Source organism: Nilaparvata lugens, chromosome 10, assembly GCF_014356525.2.
Source record: "Nilaparvata lugens isolate BPH chromosome 10, ASM1435652v1, whole genome shotgun sequence".
Classification (NCBI taxonomy): domain Eukaryota; kingdom Metazoa; phylum Arthropoda; class Insecta; order Hemiptera; family Delphacidae; genus Nilaparvata; species Nilaparvata lugens.
Genome location: NC_052513.1, coordinates 7277043 through 7299118, shown reverse-complemented (window position 1 = coordinate 7299118; position 22076 = coordinate 7277043). Strand labels below are relative to the sequence as shown.

Here is a 22076-nt window from a genome sequence, read left to right as displayed (position 1 = left end):
GGAAATTGGAGTCTATTCTGTTTATCACAATCAGGCAAGTTTAGTACACAAAAATTATTTTTGGAAGAGGAGAGTTTTTGAAAGCACTTTGTGAGCAGTAATTGTTCACATTATTATATTTTTTTATCATACATGATGGTATATTCCCTCAATAAAAGAAGAGTATTCTTTGTACAGTATTAATTATTGTTGCGTTGTTTTCGGAAGCAATTGAATATTCAAGTTTCATTATAGATTAATAGTTGCTTTTAGCTCATTGCTGTTGAATAGTAATTATATTAATTATAATGTAATACATTTTTGTTTTTGGAATATTTTCATTTTGTATTTCGCTGCTTTCCAATGTAGCCTATAATTATTTGATGTGTACCGCTGTGAACAATAAAACTTGATTTGATTTGGTTTTAGGGTATGTAAAGACGCAAGAGTTCATAATGCATTGAAGTAAAAATTTTTCTCTCATTTTCTATACGATTATCGAATTCGTGGGTTACTTTCCAATGTTACTTTTAAATTTTCTTTGTTACTTTTTCAATTATCTTATTTTTCCATTTTCTTATGATATTCTTATCCCTTGCTATTCTAGCATTGTCATTCCCTGTTAACCCATCCTCATCATAACTTATGTTTAATACTGTCTCCCTCATTCAGATACTGTATAAATATGACAGATTGAGAATCATTCAATCAAATATTTATTCATTTCATTTTTCTAATGAAGGAAGGTTTTGTTCTTGTGTTGGTGTAATAGCTGTTCAATACGTACTAAAACGCTCAAGTAGCTTCTTGCTCTTTGAAAATTTCTATTTATCGTTTTCAATCATTTGAAGATGCTCTTGATTATTTAAATGAGCTACGATATTTTGATTTAAAATTAAATTTGATTAAAATAAATAATTTTTATAAGAAAAGGTATTGGTTTTCTTCAATGGGGGAACAAACTCTTGTACTTCTCTCGAATAATCTGATTATTTTACTCTACACTCACTATCTACGATCCTGTTGTATGAGGATGCAACAGAAGACTGTTTGTCCTGCTCCAGTTCAATAACACTGTTGTTGAAAAGAAAAAAGGCGAGTACCTGTCAATTTCAGGGGAAACCGATTGATTCACAACATGCAAATAACATGCTTTTCAACCATCAGTCGTTGAAATATGGGTATCATTCATTCTTTCTCATACATATTCATCAAGTTCCCTTTTGTTCCTGTCCTGTTGTTTCTTAAGCGGCTCTCTCGAGTAACTACACGTACAGAGCGCCAGCAGGTTTTTCTTATCTTGCCGATTTATTTTTCTGTCCTTTTTCATTTGCTCCATAAACATGTCCGAAGCGCAGGCGCTCACTGTTTACTTATTCACGTCGGGCCACGCGAATAAATCTGGCAAGCTCTGCCATCCATCCAGCGCAACAATCAAGCCTTTCTTTCAAGTCTCCTCCGACGTCCTCATTTCTGTGTCTTGAAAACGTCAAGTACGCATAGCTATGGGAACTTATATGTTTGAAAAATGCTTTAATCGAACTGAAATTATGGTAGATACGAGTATTATGTAAGTTATTGTATTCGTTGTAGTCTAAATAATAATCTGAAATTGGTTCATCAATATAATTATTGCATAACCACAGAATTAGAAGGAAACTATTTACGAGGCGTAATATTACATAAGAGTAAATTTGTAATGATCGAATTTATAATAAATTATGATGTCTGATACTAGATTTATTTTTAGGATTTTGTAAGTTCAACTTTGTCTCAGAGTTCTATGGAAAACTCTGATGATTTTATAAATTTACAACTAGTAGTATGGTTGTATCTGAAACATAAATTTGAAAATTTTTTTGAGATTTGAGAATTTTCTCAAGAAATTTTGACTAATTTTTGAGAATTTTCACAAAAACGTTTCCATCTTCTCGTTGTAGGATCTTGAACTGTACTTCTCTGATGTGGATTTTTCACTCAAGTTCAAGCCCATTTAACAATTTAAACGCATCTAATTTTCAAGAGCCTATCAAATGGATTGTTTTAAATTTTTGGCAAATTCTCTGAACAGACCATACTGAGCAAAAAAAAAACTCAGAACAGACGACGTCCTTGATCTATTTTTTCAAAATTGTCGATATTTCACTACATTCATAGTTGTATTGTAAAATGAAGGAAAAGTGAGACTCAATGTGATGAAATTTGGAAAATTACATATAAAACACATATAAAACGGAAAAATGAAGAGTTTCAAAGAAGAAAAATGAAAAAAAAGACGACAGAAAACGGATTTAAGAATAACATAAAGTAGAAATGATGCTTTAGGAAGATGCGAGAGATTGAAGAGAAGATCATCCAGTTGGCAATCCTGCACCGGTGACAGAAGGAGAGATGATTCTAGCAGAGATTAAATTATATTACTCTCATAGAATACAAAGAATACATAGTATTCTTCTTCTATGATTCTAGCATCTTCAAGACGGTCACATACTTCAAGTGTCAGTAGTTGAGATACTGTACAGGTAGAAGTGTAGAAGCATTCATAAGGACTAGAGGAGTCTGAGAGAGGAGTAAGTGGTAAGTAGTATAGAGGAGTAAGAGTAAGTAGAGACGAACAGGCATCATAAGGAGTAAGTACACTGTAGAAGTATACAAGCAACAGGTATCTGTAAGGTTTTTGCCTTACAAACTTACAAAACTTGTGTCTCTTCCCATGTCTCCACTTTTCATGCTTCTCAACACAGCAACATAGAGCTAGAGCTGGATTATCAGGGAAGATTTGGTTACCTTCTGGTTCAACTAGAGAGATGCATTACTATCCTTGCTGACGAACAGAGAGTATATAGAATTTAGAGAGTACAGAATATATTCTTACATTCTATACTCTCTGCTGACGAACAGAACTCAGAACAGACGTCGTCTCAGCTGATAACATCTCCTTGTGATACAGTGTCTGAGAAGAACAGAGCTCCATTGTCGAGATGTGGCACCATAGTAAAATCCACTCCAAACGTTTAGCATTGGTTGAATGGGAATAATATTAAAAAGGAATTCTGTTAGTTGGAAGTGAGTATACTGGCACAAAAGAACGATTGCATTTATTATGGAAGCTGTGAGAGATGAATTGCTGTTGCTTTGAAGCTGAACAGATCTGATTTGAAGAGTTCAGAGTTGAAGTTATTCATTGGTCAAATAAAGTCATGTTTTAGTATGGTAGTGGGCTTCAGTCCACTATATACAATGTGAATACAGTAGGAGGAAAACCGTAGAATTTAAACTCTTACAATGAAATGTGGACTGAAACTCATAAGCTGGGTTTGAAGTTGAAGGCATTAGATTGAGTTTCAATCATACAAGTGAAATATTAATTTATATGGAACATAGAACATATTAGTAATGGAACATAGTATTCTTGGGGAAATATGAGCAGAAACTTATAAACTGTAGGTAAATAAGCCGTCTAGACGTCCTATTGATTACATGAACGAAATGTTTAAATCTTTTTTTTTTAAATATTGAATAATTATCAAGAGGTGCGTACAGATATACGCGCCGCGAACATGAGCAATTCACTTTTAATCAGCTGACTATATCTGTATTTTTACAGAAACGGTAAGATACAGATATAAAAAGCTTGGCATCAGCTGATTAAAAGTGAATTGCTCATGCTCGCGGCGCGAACCCATAACAATTTTGATTTGAGAATGTTAGGTCGTGAAATTATTACTCGAGAATGTACATTTTATCTAGTACTTTTCTATTACAAAATGACATTAGAGTATCTCTCCTCACTTTATTCCCCAAGGTTCTGCTAATATTGCCACATACAACTTGAAATCTTCCAATTTTCTTTTCTATCTCAAAGCCATTTTTATTTCCATTAATGAATATTATCAAAAACAAAGATGAAATTTGGTTCCAAAATTCCCAACCACCGTGAGAATTCTATTCTTCAAACAATGAGCTCTCCTCTTCCCAAATAAGGGGAACTTACTCCACTTATTACCACTTTGGTTCATTATGTATTTGTTCTATCAGGCGTTTATTTGTTCTACTACTTCAAATATTTGTCAGCTTTAGTTTCTCACAGACTAGAGTGCGTTGTAGAAGCCAAGTTATCGTACAACGTTGATTAATGTTTGCTGTACAAATCTCTTCTCTAGGAAAGCAAATATAACTGAAGAACAATGCACTCAGATTCGAGAACCCACTTCAATCTTCAGTGCTTTTTAAATCCATGTAAAGTTTATCTGAAGTTTTTTATTAGGGGATACTGTTTTCGGGAGTCATTGATTTTACTGGGTTTTCAATCAGTCATGTTAAAAGGCTGAGTAATACATGGAATATCAAGCCATTTATTATAAAGTAATGAATTATTGAAGGTATTAAATGCAATCTCTTGAACACAGACTAAATGCATTTTAAAACTGTTCAAATCGGTTATGTTAGAGAAATATATTTTGTATTGAAAATAAGTATCATTCGGTCACCCCAACGCCCTTAGATTTCTTATTATCCATTGACAAATATTCAAATTCCCATCCATTTCAATTATTCTATTATTCATGAACATTGACTTCACAGAATTATTATAATAATCCTCGTCAACTTGCAACATAATTTTGGTGAAACAAAATTTCAATTCTCGATTGAAGCCCAATGCTGGCAGAGTCCGTTCACCAGCATAGAACCAATTGAAGTGACGTCCGGGATACACCAATTTCATGGCAATAGCACATTAATCGGCTTCAATTAACTGGCTCCTCCAACCACCATCCAGTATATATCTATGTATCCATTCGAATATAGCCCTTCACTGTCATCCAGTATAGATATATTAGTCCAGGCGCTGGCTTACATTGAGCATGCATGAGAGAGGCAGAGAATTTGACTTCGGATTATTGTTAGGGGGTCTTTAGTGTATATGAAACTCGATGTCGTCACGTCCCAGGGTGGTCGACAGCTTGGGGGGAGGGGGGTAAGTTGTAAAAAACGCGCGCTTATAAAATCGCCTGTCCTGCAGTTACTATTCATAGTACAGCTTTTAATTTTTTCTCAAAATTATGTACACATAACTGGCTTTCAATGTGGTCCTGTACATTTTTGCGATAAACCGCATAGTTTTTCCGTAAAAAAATAAAATATCTCGAAAAATGTATTTTTTTATTATGGACTTTTTGTTATTTCTCGAATATTCAAGTCATTAGCCGACTTAGAGGAAAATGCTCCCAATAAACGTTGTAGGCCGTTTCTTCCTGAATCCAATGATATATATAGTTTGGGGGTTACGATCATAGATGCGGCGGTGGGAGGGGGATAAGTAGCACTGTTACGCTGCGGCGCGGTCCTCCCTCATGATTAATGCGCGTAATGGCCTGTCTATCGCATCGCTCCTACTAGTCTATGCATTCAAATTATGTATTTCAGGAACGCTATCTTATGTATTTTCGGTCGCTGAACACGATTTTTCAACTCTCAAGCCTCAATAATTGATAATTCTCATCATAATATACAAATTATGGTCAAAATTACAAACTTCATCTCAGTCTGCAAGGAAACTAAGAAATGACTGTTTGAAATAAACGAAACTTGGGTTTCAAGAAATATATTACGATTGAATAATGATAATATTTATATGTGTTCATGTTTTATTTCAAATTAGTTTATTGTGATGTGCAGCAGGCTAAATTATTAATTACACACTGGCCACGCTTACTTGATATAGTGGTCAGTTAATTTCCATGAAATGTTTGTGGAATTTCTTAGTTCTTCATGGTGGAAATGGAATTCATCATTCATTCATTATCATAATGATTATGTTTAGAATGAAAATGTTAATCTTTCGTGAATCTTCAGTTTGTCGTGAACTTTTGAGAAATATAATATTTTGAGGAACAGTATTTTTATAATGATATTTCACCAACTTTTGATTGATTCATCCATTATGGTATTCCCGTTCAGACTGTTTTGAAATGGTAACAAGTTATTCAGTATCAAAATTTGTGGATTCGAATAGTTTTGGGCCATGCCTGTTATTCTTCCCCAAACATATTTATATGATTTGTAATTTTATCCACAAATGAATGAATGAATGTATGTATTCCTGCACTTAGCTAACGTATGGATTATTCCTTTATAGATTCTTGTATGTCACATTAATAAATCTCTGCCACAGATTTAGAAATCAAGTCTCGATGGTTTGGAGAGCATATTATTGGAGTGATTCTTTTACTCTGCTGCCTCTAATATGTTCACTACCGTACCTTTGTTTGATTTCAGACCATAGACATGAAAAGCTATGTCCACCTGTATCACTCCATCTTTATTGAGAATTTTCATAACTCTTCTCATCACAAAGTTTCCATAATCTTGCAGCGTATTGAAGTTTTGAAAAGTGAAGTAGGAGTTGAATTCAGGAGAGCCATGTCATCATTATGCGAATTTGTCAACGATATTTAGGGATTTAGTCAAATCCACAACTAGTTTCACTTACAATTTCATGGGCCAAGTGAGATTAAGAGTTTTTTTTTCAAATATCCATCAGAGTGGTTATTGTAGAAATGCATGCTGCACTAAAACTTCAATGCTGAATTATCTTTAAACAGCTACCTAGTAAAAATACAGAGATCAGATCTTTTTGTTCTAGAATTAACTAAGACTAGGATTTTTGTTTGATTGCATCGTGGAGAATGAAAGAACTCTGTTTCTTTTTATAGGTGAGAATACACTTTTACAATTTGCCACAACTATTGTCAGATAAAATTCGTTGGAGACCGAATAACTATTTCTTTCCATACATACGTTCAAAAGAGAATCACACACTTCTTCACTTGCTTGCAGACCATTGATAGCATTATGCAGATTCTGTTGTCCATCAGAGTCTTGAAGAAAAATGTTATGTTCTTTTGAGAAGGTTATGCTTCTGAAAATCATTCTCATCTCTCATTATTCTTGTTTTACTTCATTCGATGACTTTCTTCACAATCTCCAGTGATATCCACAATGATGTCAACATACTTGAACAGAATATCTTTGATGGAAGATTTACATAGTAGCAGCCATTTTAGGAAAGCCTTTGAAGAACTAGCTATTCCATTCACTCAGTTTTGGATGATCGAATGAGGGTTTGCTCCAAAGCATGATCGGTTGTCACATTTATTAAATTTTCAAGGTTTCATTTGACAGAGTGTCAATGTATTGACTGTATAGAGTTAATGTTTCCTTATTGAAAATTATATTCTACTTCTATGGGTATTTTTTTAAATTTTTTAGATATAACACAGACTCCATAACATAGTTTGTGTGATTGAAATGAATACAATTTAAGATAATTTAAACTATGTTACAATAATCAGTCATAAATTTCAAGTAGTCATTGATTTTGCATCGTGATTCTAAAAAAATCCACAAATAGCTCCTGACTTCTTTCAAATATACTTTGACAATATCTCATATTTGAACCGTTCATGAGTCCTTGTAGTTGTTTCATTGAATTGATTGCTTGCTCTCACACCTTAATAATACTGATCTCCCCTCAATAGATTTCCAACAGTATTCTCTCCAAATATATCAAATTCAACAAAGATATATCCCATTCCACTTTCATTCAAGTACCACCCCAAGACAATCAGTCAAACTCAGCCAGATGAAAAGTATCTATTCATAGATATAAGTTACAGAAATCAGATGATAAAGCTGCGTTTACACCAAAGTTATTAACAAAATGTTAATAACTCAATCTTTATAGATTCTATTAGATTGAACGGAACTTGGCTAACACATATGTCCATCATGTCTATGATAAGTTATGTTCAATCTAATAGAATCTTTAAAAAAATAAGTTATATTAACATCTCGTTAATAACTTTGGTGTAAACGCAGCTTTAGAGTTGTATTTCCTTTGTAATCAAATATTTAGTCATATCACATGGGAGTAATTGGCATTATTTGTGCTTCAACTGTAAATTTATATTAAGAAAATATTTTACTCCTGTTATACGGTGCTCTATATGGGGTAGCCTATATTATTTGTTTAACTTACTCCATTACTTGACTTTCGCAATTCCAAAGTGATCATTGAACTAAATCGAATAATTATTCTCTCTTAATGGAATGTCAGTTTTTTATCGACTGAGAAACACAATAGGATTCCTAACAAGATGGTTTATCATTACAATGTAATCATAAATAATGATAATGAGATGAAGTTTGTAATTTTGACCATAATTTGTATATTATGATGAGAATTATCAATTATTGAGGCTTGAGAGTTGAAAAATCGTGTTCAGCGACCGAAAATACATAAGATAGCGTTCCTGAAATACATAATTTGAATGCATAGACTAGTAGGAGCGATGCGATAGACAGGCCATTACGCGCATTAATCATGAGGGAGGACCGCGCCGCAGCGTTAACAGTGCTACTTATCCCCCTCCCACCGCCGCATCTATGATCGTAACCCCCTAACTATATATATCATTGGATTCAGGAAGAAACGGCCTACAACGTTTATTGGGAGCATTTTCCTCTAAGTCGGCTAATGACTTGAATATTCGAGAAATAACAAAAAGTCCATAATAAAAAAATACATTTTTCGAGACATTTTATTTTTTTACGGAAAAACTATGCGGTTTATCGCAAAAATGTACAGGACCACATTGAAAGCCAATTATGTGTACATAATTTTGAGAAAAAATTAAAAGCTGTACTATGAATAGTAACTGCAGGACAGGCGATTTTATAAGCGCGCGTTTTTTACAACTTACCCCCCTCCCCCCAAAGCTGTCGACCACCCTGGGACGTGACGACATCGAGTTTCATATACACTAAAGACCCCCTAACAATAATCCGAAGTCAAATTCTCTGCCTCTCTCATGCATGCTCAATGTAAGCCAGCGCCTGGACTATATCTATCACAATATAGATATAACATTGTTTGGCTTTTGTGTATATAGTGGTAACAACTAGCCAAACCTATTTAGTTGACTCACTTGTGTTTGTGTTGTGTCCCTGTTGCATGGTGCTTTGTTCATGTGTTGTTCATAAATACGACCGAACATTCATCGTGTTTACCCGTTATTAAATCCCAGCCTTCGATAAATTGCGTTCCTATATTGCCAGCTATAAACAATACTTTTAATAGCTCCAACCGTTTCACAAACCTCTTGACAGTATATGTAATGAATGCCTATAGTTATTACTATACGGTAATTTTATCTAGGTCTATACAGCGCCGTACCCAAATCACATTTAAATTCCCGCTCTTGTAAACCAATTAAAGTGGGTCGTTCAAGAAATCTCATTAAATAACTATTATCACCATGATTAATGCTAGTGAGTACGGTGTGGAGGACTATTTCGCAGTAATTTGCCATTGCAGTTTGTGGTGGTTATTGTATTCGATGATAATTTGTGGACTGACAACGCCTTCAAGGATTATGCAAGTTGGTTCCAATTTATCGCTCCGAGGGAATGAATGGCCGATAGGCGACGGCTAATGGTTATGAAATTGGAAAGTATATTTAGAGCTGGTGAAAGTTGGTGTATAAAAGTCTTGTTAAATTGGATTGTCAACGGAAATGTTGTAAATAATTAATTAAAAAAAACTTGTTTCCGGGACTAATCAGATTTGCAGATGAACAAGACTTAACAAGCTTTCACGATTCTACACAAGATGTGAATCTTTGTATGAACTACTTAGGACAACATTAACATTTCATCAAAATTTTTGGAGAGAAGTAGTACAGCCTAGTTTTTCCTCCATGGTCATAATCATAATATTATGATTACAGAGTTTTGTACAGTAAATTTGAATTTTATATCTATATCCATTATTTCTAGAGGGCTAATAATTTTCCAATATCTAGCAAATCTTTGTTTGGTATGAGAATGTTTTGATTCAAGGGCTAGTTATTGTATTATGATGCTAAAAAGTCTAGTACAATATTTTTCTTAGCAAAAGAGTTCACAAATTAAAAGAACATATTTTCTTGAGAGTGTCAATTCCTTGTCAATTTATCACAGTCACTGATACAATCATGTATACAAATTATACAATAAAATCACTTCACTTTTATGGGCTACTTTATTCAAATTGATAAAAATAATTAATTTTTCACATTTGAACTTGAAAATGGCCAAAGTAGGTCGAAACTAGTCGTTAAAATGTTTTAAAATGTGTTAATAAAAGGGTACTACAAGTTTTATATTGTTTTTATTAAATTATATAATTTATAATTTGTATACAATTATAAATACAAATAAGATAGATACATAGATAAATAACTTTTATTTACACTTTACAATAAAAGTGATGTGGGCGAAATTGAGGCAATAAAAGCCTCCTCTTCCATTTAACCCACAAATAAGTATATACAAATAGTTACAAATAGTCAGGAAATATAATTTGGTATTGTCTTTTGTATTTTTCAATGATTTATTCAGTAAATGCATAGAATGGTGAACTTTCAAATTAGATTTCTCAAACAATAAAAGTCATAACCATGTTGTCACGATAACTTGGTTGTTCGGAAATTCTGAACATTTTCATGAAAATCTTGCGTTTCTCGTGCATGAAGTTTCGTTGTAGAATAACCTTCAACCATGTTTTTTAGGATACAATACTATACTTTAGGATCCTATACATGGTCGAAGGTTGTAACTGCTGTTTATCTGACGGAGGTTTATTTCTTGGAGACTTGTATTTGTTGAAAGGTCAGCGACTGTCCTTTTCTGTGTAATTGAAAGAATCACAGCTGTGAATGACATTGAACAATAGTACTGTCCCAAGTTTCCAGTCGACAATACCAGTGTTTCAGCACATGCTGTTCAATGAATGATGTACTGTACTTTTCACGAACGCATGGTGCGTTTTGTTTCACGGTTCTAACAAAAGTGGGAACGCAACAGGAGGTGTAGGGACAAGAGGAACGGGAGCAGGAACATTCAACGATTTCTGAAGAAAAAGGCAAAACTTTTTCTAATTTCAGGATTTGTAATTCAGTATCAAAGCGTAAACTAAACGGTTTCTATCCCTTGATTTATTCCGTTTTTGTTTCTCTCTATTCGAAATTGCTTCTAAACATGTTAAGTAACAGTTTTCTTTTTTGCAGACTTGGTTCTTCACTGATACGGATGATGACCAGTTCCAGGAAAAAACTGGTAAGTTCAATGAACTCTCTTTTCTGAACTATGAACTATCATAATACTTAATAAACTATCACCAGTAGGTCTGTGAACAGTAGACCTCACGCAGTATTCTCATCCACAAGTACCTGATTGAAACTATAGACCTTATGGAAATACAGCAATAGACTGGCTTCTCCACACATCTGTGTAATCACTTGTCAGCTGATTTATGATGAATAATATTCTATAGTCTGATTTCTACTCTAATATTGGCGTATGAAGGAGGCTCCTTTTTCCTTTTATATTATCCTTGAAATGCAAAATTTCCAAAAACCTTGCATATACGTCGACGCGCAATTTAAAAAGGAACATACCTGTCAAATTTCATGAAAATCTATCACTGCGTTTCGCCGTAAATGCGCAACATAAAAACATAGAAACAAATAAACATTTAAACATTAAGAGAAATGCCAAACCGTCGACTTGAATCTTAGACCTCACTTCGCTCGGTCAATAATAAATACTTATAAACTATAAACTATCATAATACTTTATATCAATAATTTCGATTGTTAAATAAAATTCATTTGAACAAGTAATCAAGTAATCCTAATAGGCCTGATTGATTTTGAAAGGTAGGAAATAGTAAAATTAATTATAATGTAGTTAAGATAAATTTATTTCAATAATTCTCGCAGGTTTCTAATTTCGAAAGCTGGTATAATTGTTTATTTGTTCGGCAACTTATGATCTACGTACTCGTCACATCAAAATAACATGCAGAGGGAAAAACATTCGGATTGAATAGAATGTAAAAGTTTAAACCAAAATTGTTATTTGTGCAATTAGTGCGCTAAGTGACAGTTTGCTGCACCGAAAGAAACGGCTCGGGCGGAATGGTTTCTTGAGTGCAGCAGAGGAACTTTGCGCACGTAGGTCTATTTCACATTAAATTTTTCCTACAGTTACCATTGAATATGAAAATTGGGTAATTATGGGTAAAATTCCCTGAAATTCATCAAATGTTTTTCTGTGTAATTTTATTATTAATAAAAACCTTAATTTATAATTGAATAATGTAGTAGTAAATGAATGAAGGCGGCTGTCACTCATGTGGTGGCTGTCCTCGTTGTCCTTAATATTATTATAACGTGCACCACAGTCACTGTTACCAACTTCATTTTGATTTTGCTGCACTGGTGCTCCATATAACCTACTAACTATTTTGCGTTGCCATGTTGCAAATCTGGAGTGCAGAAAAAATTTTTCCCGCACTAGAGCGGAAAAGTGATTCTTTGCTTTCTGTAATCAGTGCAGCAATGGCCACTTTTCAAGGTAACTGTAGGAAAAAACATTTTATGATTTCGATGATATTCAGCTAATGACCTTGATTTCGAACTTTTAAGATTCCCATTCAACCCATGTTGAAAGTCAAAAGTCAATATCATTAGTTGAATATCATCGACATCATTATGTTGCTGATGTATGAGGAAAGCCAACAGTTTTCCTTATAAATAAGCAACATAATGATTTTGATTATATTCAACTAGGATGCCGATTGATATTAATTCAATAGTAAATCCATGCGTTTCTCCTACTTCTCAGTAGGCAATCCATATGTTCCACTACGGATTGATACATAACTAATTGGATTATTGAATGTTGAACAATAAATGATGAAATCCACCTGTATATACTCTACAATTACTATTAATAACTACTGTAATCAAAAAATTAACAGTTAAAAATTCAACTGATTGAAATATTGAATGTTGAACAATAAATGATGAAATCCACCTGTATATACTCTACAATTACTATTAATAACTACTGTAATCAAAAAATTAACAGTTAAAAATTCAACTGATTGAAATATTGAATGTTGAACAATAAATGATGAAATCCACCTGTATATACTCTACAATTACTATTAATAACTACTGTAATCAAAAAATTAATAGTTAAAAATTCAACTGATTGAAATATTGAATGTTGAACAATAAATGATGAAATCCACCTGTATATACTCTACAATTACTATTAATAACTACTGTAATCAAAAAATTAACAGTTAAAAATTCAACTGATTGAAATATTGAATGTGAACAATAAATGATGAAATCCACCTGCATATACTCTACAATTACTATTAATAACTACTGTAATCAAAAAATTAATAGTTAAAAATTCAACTGATTGAAATATTGAATGTTGAACAATAAATGATGAAATCCACCTGTATATACTCTACAATTACTATTAATAACTACTGTTATCAAAAAATTAACAGTTAAAAATTCAACTGATTGAAATATTGAATGTTGAACAATAAATGATGAAATCCACCTGTATTTACTCTACAATTACTATTAATAACTACTGTAATCAAAAAATTAACAGTTAAAAATTCAACTGATTGAAATATTGAATGTTGAGTTCAACTGATAGGACAATAAATGAATATAGATATAGTCTATTAAACCCCAATGAAAGCTCTGATTTAATAATAGTACTTCAGCGGGCCATTCAACACTTGATGTATAGTTGTAATATGTCGTCCATAATCTATAAATCCTGTATCACTATAGTGACAACCTTTTAAGGCCGAGTCACAACATAACAACAACTGTTGTCACGGTTGGTTGGCAACTCAACACAACAGTGACAGTGTCCCTCAGTACGGCGACGGCCTATAACCATTTCCTGCTACAGAAAGAGCAATGAACATGGGCTGCTCGTAAAAATGGACCTTGTCACGCACAATAGACCCCAATAAAGCTGGTTGCATTGCACCAAGGTCGCACTATTTTCGACAATTCCACTGTACACACATGTACAACTTTCAAAAATGGTACACTGAATACCACACTACTACTTTGTAGATAATTTTATTTGTGTTGTGAATGACAAACTTCCTTTCCCTCTTTTTTTTAAATGAATTTCACCATACTCAACTGTAGGAATGTGACATCCCTTTCAATTCAAATAGACACATATACACAACAATAGACACATTTCTATAATTTGTTTAAATATTTTATGCTACAATAAGTAGATCTACACAGGATCTACCCTACCCCCCTGTAACTTTAGGTTGTAGGATCTACCGTACTACACAGGATTTACTATAATTATTCACTGTAGGAATATGATATCCCTTATTTACAAACTCTCTCAGACACTTTCCTATAATTTCATTGATATTTTGTGCTACAATAAGTAGATCAACACAGGATTTACCCTCTTAACTATTCTAAGAACTGCACAATGCGTTTACAGAGAGATTGTTCATCAGCTTTACTTGTTTTATCAAATTCCAAACAGAAACTGAAGTCATTGTCTTCTTGCGAAAGCTCATACCTCTAAAGAATGTAGAATGAAGCTCATGTTTGTTTGCAATTCAGAAGGACATTGGTAGGTGTATCCAGATATTATTACACAATTCAATTACTCCTTGTTAATTATTTATACTTTGAATCAATCTTTCCACTAGTCCAGAGTTGACAGAATACCTCGCACAGGATATCTCATAAATCAAAATCTCTTAATTGAATTATTTTGCTGACTTTGTACGTGTTGGAAGTCACATAATACATATAAGTAATTCATTTTGAAATCAGACTTAGAACAAGATTGCTTCCACGCAATGAAATATTGAAAGTAATCAACAGCTTCTAACATCCTTACAAAGTCCTCCTTTGAAGATTCCTCAGTTCTACTATCCCATTACATACCGTCTTACACTTATTTGTTATTAGTGTAGATTTAGGAAAGAGGCTCCATTACTCCTTAATTACATTTAACAAACACCCCAAAGACATAACGCACCATCAAGCAAACAATCTCTCATCTTTTTTCGGTCTCCAAATGATTAATACGAGGCCTTCCTTCGTCCCATCTTCTTTGCTGTTGTAAGATGGATGAGTTTTAAATTACTCCACTACTCCGTTCTATTATGGAGTCTTGAGGGTTTCATTGTTCGTTGCCTCATCATTACTATTACGACAATGGTCTGCTAGATCTAAAATTGCCTCACTAATGTACTGTGGATAGAGAGAAAAATGGTGTCTGTTTTTTGAAACATTTCATTAATGTTGGCCAACAGAATGTTTTATGTTTGCTTCTCCTCTTAAGAATTTTATTGGAACTGTATTTTTTGTACATTGAGAAGCACTGACTTGAAAAAAGGCTAAAATACAACAGGAAACTACAGTATTATATATTTTCTTGATAAATTTTCAATGACAATGGAACTTTTACACTTTTTAAGATACTCACGTACACGGAGAAGTAATACTCTGGAATTTAATGAGGAATTTCGTTATCACAGTACATACAATAGTTGTTCTATGATACCTTCAGAATAACATATTCTTTATTGTGTGTATTTCCATACTGCTGGTTTAATTTGTGGTGTGTAGTCTCCGACCCTTCACAGAATAAAGTATAGGTTGAAGGAGTGTATCAATCTTGAGTCCAAGGAATCTAGATTTGTAATCTATATTCCTAGTGTTGAATCGAATGAAGACTGAAGACTAATACAATGAATAGAAATGTTTCGTCGTCGTTTCAAGTACAGTAGATAAAATACATTACCACCTAAAATATATATAAAGTAGGCTAATCAAAAAAGTATATACTTGTAATGAAACAAGAAATTCATATTCATAATCAGGAATTCATATTCAAAACAACTTTGTTTGATGTTTGTTACATTTTTTTTACCCATCAATATTTTATTTGTAAATTCTCCATCAACGTGAGAACTCCATTACACGAAAAATTTACTGCAAAATTTCTGTGATTATGACTTCATATGAATGATATTTATGAAAAACATACTATTATGAATTGAATAATGAGTTGGGATTCTTGAATTCCTTAAGCTTTCATTATGCACGTTTCATACAAAAACAAGTCACAAAAAGAGAATATTTCACGCCAGTCGAAAAAGCAAGGGCTCATAACTCAGTTATAATGTACTGTCACATGAAGTCTGAAGATAACGTACCTAAGCTGTAAGATTACCAGTTCTTCTCCACATCACGAATATCCTTATGATTTAGGAATAACTGTGATTGTATTTTGTAATATTTCATGGGTTTCTTTCATATTTTTCACATTTTTTGGCTTTTTTATCCGGACACCCAAAAATCTTGCTGGGTCTATTGTAACCCAAACCTCCCAGCAGGAAGCCCGTAGCAGAGGAAAGCAAATTTATGTTGATAATCACTTATTAAATTAGTAGTCTCAGATGGGCTTGGAAACCAATATCAGTTTCTGTTTACTTTTTAGAATTAACTCACGTCCTAGAAAGTATAGTTTTTATACATGAGGAAGAAGAACGTATCTGATAGTATCAAGTGGTTGTAAATTTAATTGGAATTTGTCTAACTTATAATCGTAATCATTTTTCATATTACTAAACATTTTATCAATACTTACTAATAATGATAATACTTATCAACTCAACAATTAATATAATTATTTATTGAAGTATTCTTCAATAAATTATAGTACAATATACTCCGTAACAAATACTGTACATAATTATGATTCGATTGAAAATAATTCATCTATATTTTATGCTACTTCTATACTTTTACAATTATTTAGTGCTAATACTTTATAAGAAAATCGGTAGAAGATGTAAAAATTCCGTTTTCCAGATCTGAATATCAGTGAAGATTGATAAAGTCATTTCATTGATAGAAATTTGAGTGATGCTATATTGAAATACAAAAATACGAGAAAGTATTTTGATCAAACTGTTGCCTATCTAACAAATATTTCAATTATAAATTTATGTGTAGATTTCAGAGCACTTTGATACCCTTTTTGCGTTTGAAACCGGATTTGAATAGGCCTTTATCTCATGTTAGTACGCACTGCATTTGAGAAAATTTGTAAAAGCCTAGCCTCACTCAATTATTCTAAACTGAAACATAACTGCATATGTAAATACCGTATCTATTTACTGTAATTCTGTATGGGTTGAAGGCGAATTTTAATGAATCACAAATACTGTACACAATATTCTTGTTCAACAGTCTATAGATCAAGTTACTACCGGTTTGAGGATAGCCTCATTGTATAAGGAATATTCCTATATTGGTTAATTAGGTATGTATACTCGACCGCAATACAAACCTAATTGACACTGGTTATGTACAGCGCGTGGTGTGTAACTCGATCAGGTCGTACTATTAATATATTATGCACTTTATTTGTTAGCATATTACAAACCATGGTTCTTGTTATATTGTATAATATGTTCTTGTTATGGTATGGGCTTGTTATATTGTAGGAAGATTGACAGGTAGACTAATTGTAGAATGTACAATAAAGAATATAACCATTGTAACAAATTAAATCAAACAACTATTGTTACTGTTGTATGACGACTATTCGACAGTCTTCTATATAGTCTTCTTTCCTTCTATAATTTTCTATATAGTCTATATAGTCTTCTATACAGTCTTCTATATACAGTCTCCTATAATACCATGGCGTTTCCTTCCTTCATTGAAAGAAATAACCCTTTCTCCTCCAATGGAAACTTCAACTTCCTTCTTCCACTTGAATAAACCACAAACGAATCAGAGATGGTATCGTGGTTGGTATGGGATTTTCCCACACTGATTCTCGAAATTACCATTCAATTAACAGCATTGATGTCCATGTCAACTCGTTAGCACCTTCTTTGTTCAAACGGCGACGATCGTATTTGAGAGTGGTGTTGTTCCTTTCTCCTTCTTCGACTCTTGCTTCCTGTGCGTTGTTTTCATGTCTTAGTGACACCATCACCGACTTGTGGCATGTGAAACGTCAACAAGTCGAAGTAGTGGACCTACCTGATTGAAAACAGTGGCTGTATATTGAAGAATAGGGGGAAATAGAAGATGAAACAGTGGTTCACATAACAATGCCCAATTTCTTGAGATAGTTCAGGGAAACAGAAAAGGAATTCTCATGAAAGTAAGTTGTATTAATATGGGAACGTCAGTTGTACTGCATGGGAAATGTAATCATTCAACACTCAAAATCAAATAAACGATCGAGCATTATTTATTTATTTATTCACAATGGAGACAACGGGTTTCCCCAAATATGTCTCCTTTACAATAAGAATCTTACAAATTCAAATGAAAAAAATGATAAAAAATAATAAAAATGAAATATATAATACTCTTATGCAAAAAGAAAGATGTTGCTCCCAATCTATAGGAAGCTATGCTTGCTACAGGATGAATATTTCCTGATAAGCAATTGTACTATAAATAATAATAAAATAAATATAAATTTATTGGATGATCAAGTCTTGTTCTACAAGTCTAGTATGAAAAGTATAGTATGCTTATTAATTTTGAGGGAGTATTGGTATAGGCCTACTACTAATACTGTAGTATAATATTGTAATTATTAAGAGCAATATAAAAAGGAGTATCCTTTTATTTCAAACATTTTAAACTTTAAAACATTTCAAACAACTAGTTTCGGCCTACTTTGAACTTGAAAATGGCCAAAGTAAGCCGAAACTAGTTGTTTTAAAGTTTAAAATGTTTGAAGTAAAAGGGTACTTCTTTTTTTTATTGTTTTCAATAATTTTAATAAAGTAACAATTGAATTAATTTTATAATATTGTAGTATTGTTAGTATAGATATAGAGGATAGTGTGTCCACAGAGGCTTAAGAGCTCCACAGAAATCGACGAATCTGAAATAGGCGGTGGGCATAACTCTTCAAGATTGGACTACTGCAAATATAGAGTTCTTCATTTCAGATTTTGAACTCTATTATTGTACTTGGGCTCTTAATTGATCTATCTCTGCCGAGAAGCCCGCAGACTGCTTCAAAAATGTTGTACCGGAATATTAAGGTAATCTACAAAGGTGTTGCTAGAAGTGGGTCACTGCGGTGTTGAGAAGAATGGACAGAAAAATGTTGTGGAGAAGAATGAGCAGCCAGAGAAGGTAACAAGAAGAAAGAGTGGATGATGGAAGGAAGAAGACGGATGACATTCAAAATGAGATAACCGGGACGAACATAATTCAATGTTGGCAATGTAAACGTGATTGTGGTTTAATTCGGAGGTTTTGACGTTAGTTGATGTGGTGGAGGAAGAAGATGAAGAGAAGCGAATGACCAGTAGGTGTGATGGAAAGAGAAAGAGAAAGAAAGAGGAGAAGAGAGAAGATGTTCGGAAGTATCCAGGCTACTGCTCGGTTGGGTACACTGACTTCACAGGTGATCGAAGAAGCTCCTCAGTGAAAAAAGACATCGTGGGAATGTTGAGGATGTCGGTCGGAAAAGGAAAGAATTCTTTTTTCTTCTCTCTTTCACCAATTATTCGTTGCGGCTACTTCCCGTTACATTGTCTTCTACAGCTTCCGTATTGATAGTGGAAGTGATTACTTAGTGGATAAGGGATGTGAAGTAAAAATAAGTATTTTTTCTTTAGGGCTACTTTAAATATAAATCTCAGTACCCTTTGAAAATAAGATTTCAAATCACTTGAAAATGGCATTAATGTCCGAAACATGTTGTGATTAAATGATTCAAAAGGGTACTGAGATTTTTATTTATTTATAAAAAAAGTAATTTAATTTCTATTTAAACTGAATGCATGGAGATGGAGTCAGAAGAACTGAAGATATATGAAATAGAACCATTGAAGTTTATTTATATTGTTGACAACATTTGAAAGTCACTCATTTATTTTTATACTCATTTCCCAGAGCGCACTCAATCATACTGATTATGCTTATTTATGAAGAAATTAATAAATACTCACGATCCCTGATCAGTGCAATGGTGAATAACATATTTCCAGCTGTATGAGGATTATCGATCCTGGTAAATGCAACCTAGCCAAAAGGTATAATTTATTATTTAGGAAGTTACGGATTGTAAGTTGAAATTGATACATCATGATTTTCCTATCAACTAACTACTTACTATTCCTAGTAAATGCACCCTAGCAATAAATTATTATTCATTTAGGAAGTTATGGATTGTTGGATGAAATTGATCTCTTCATCATGATTTTCCCATCACCCACTTCTTCTTCAACCTCCCCTTGTTCTGTCTGTGCCTCTCTTTTTCTCTCCCATCACTTGCTCTATGTGGTGGTGATAATATATAAATAGGGATCTCTCTCTTTCTCTCTCTCTCTCTCTCTCACCGGTTTCTGTGCTCACACTGTGCTACTGTTCTTCTTCTCTGTCAGATGTCTTGTCTTCCGCCTTGACCTTCTCATTCATCAAACGCGGTTCGTAAATCTAAAAAGAGCCACCTCGCGACTCTACAGTTATGCGCGCCTTCAGTGTGTCTATTTATTATCTGATTTAATTCGTGTTTTTGCCGCTGGGAATCCAGTGTGCTGTCTGTCTCTCCTGTTACACGCTTGTTGAGTTATCAGCTTAACTATGCCAGTTGTAAAATTCCGAGTGACATTTTGAAGCATGTCGCTCTTCTTGTTATGGGGAAAGTCTTCACAACTTTGTTGAGGCCAATGATTAAAAAAAGGCTGGAAAAGTCATTGGAATAGGTTGAGTTGCAATTAATGTGTTAATCTGCTAATTGATGGTGAAGTAGGATATGAAAGTCATGAGACGTTTCAAAAGAAGGATTAGCTTGTGAAAACGTTGTAGGTAAAGGTGTCAGTGTAATGATGGGAAAAGGGCAGGAACCTTTTTCATTTGATTCGAAATGTTGAAGCATGTCTGATTGTTAGTTCATCATTTGCTCCGTGAATAGTAAAATCGTCAATTTGAAGAAATTTACTTGGAATGATCGATTATTTCAGTTTATCTTCAACATTAAACTTATAGAATCACGGTCTCTCTGATAGGCTCTTAATGTTCTCTATTCTAGAAAAAATAATGAAAATGATTAAATAATTGAAGTATTCAAACTCTGAACTAGAATGTACTTGTTCTAGTTGGCGAATCCAACATTAATTCATGTAATATTTATCCACAATTTTCTACTCTAATTATTAGTGTGATAACTCATCGCTTCCATTATTATTGTTTATTACTATATTGTTGTAATATTCCTCTTGGATACAATGTTTCAAATAATTTATCTCTTGAATTTCAATGATCTAACTCAAAACAAATTAATGTGTTGAATTAATGATATGATGAACTTTTCTACTTCTATTTTAGACGAATAATGATTATTTTTACCATTTATTCTTATCTCCAATGTACACTCTGTGATTTATCATGTATTATAATGTTCATATTGGTATATTTGAAGACCAAAAACAAGATTTAGGATTTTCAATCAAAGCTATAATCCCATTTTATTTCATGGCCAGGGCCATCTTCAAAAACGTGAATCATGGATCTCATTTTTCTAATCACAGCTCGTCTGATTGGTTGTAAACTACAGGAAATGAATCTGTTGTGAAACGTTCTTAAGCCTACGTTCGCTCAATTTATCTTGGAACATCAAAATAAATTATGTGATTTTTCAGTTTATGACTTGTGACATACTTTGAATAATACAACCAATTTCTCTTTTTTACAGCCGGTCACATGATAAATACCAACTGTTCTTCATCCCATAATAGGTGAGTCAGTCGTTTCTAATCAAATCTTCTTCTCGAAATAAGGATTAGGAATAATTTTCGAATTTAAATTCTCATTATGAAGTGCTGTGCGTTTTTGAAGATCTCTCACGTTTTACAAAGGACATCCAGTTTGAGATGTTTTTATCTATATGTAAATAACACGAGACTTCTCACATCGCCTTTGTTTGTGGCAAACCGATACTGATGATAAATTCCAAAATAAATTTGAGTCGAGTTCATTATTCAACCCGGCTTATTTTGAGCTTCTCGTTAATAACAAGGAATATTTTTCCGTGTATAATATTAGTGAAGTTGTTTGCAAAATGTATGAAATCATGCCCAAAATGAGAAACATGTCATACAATAATAAATAATTGCTCAAAAGCTA

The 22076-nt window shown here is 33.1% G+C and overlaps 1 protein-coding gene across 1 annotated transcript in view; it reads left to right on the top strand.

Moving 5' to 3' along the window:
* The window catches only part of LOC111048523 (fringe glycosyltransferase), a 141446-nt gene that overhangs the window by 24809 nt on the left and 94561 nt on the right, over positions 1-22076 (top strand). Inside the window, exons 3-4 of the mRNA XM_039436198.1 lie at positions 11091-11139; positions 21646-21688. Coding sequence (XP_039292132.1) covers positions 11091-11139; positions 21646-21688 — 92 coding nt within the window. The remainder of the gene's footprint in view (positions 1-11090; positions 11140-21645; positions 21689-22076) is intronic.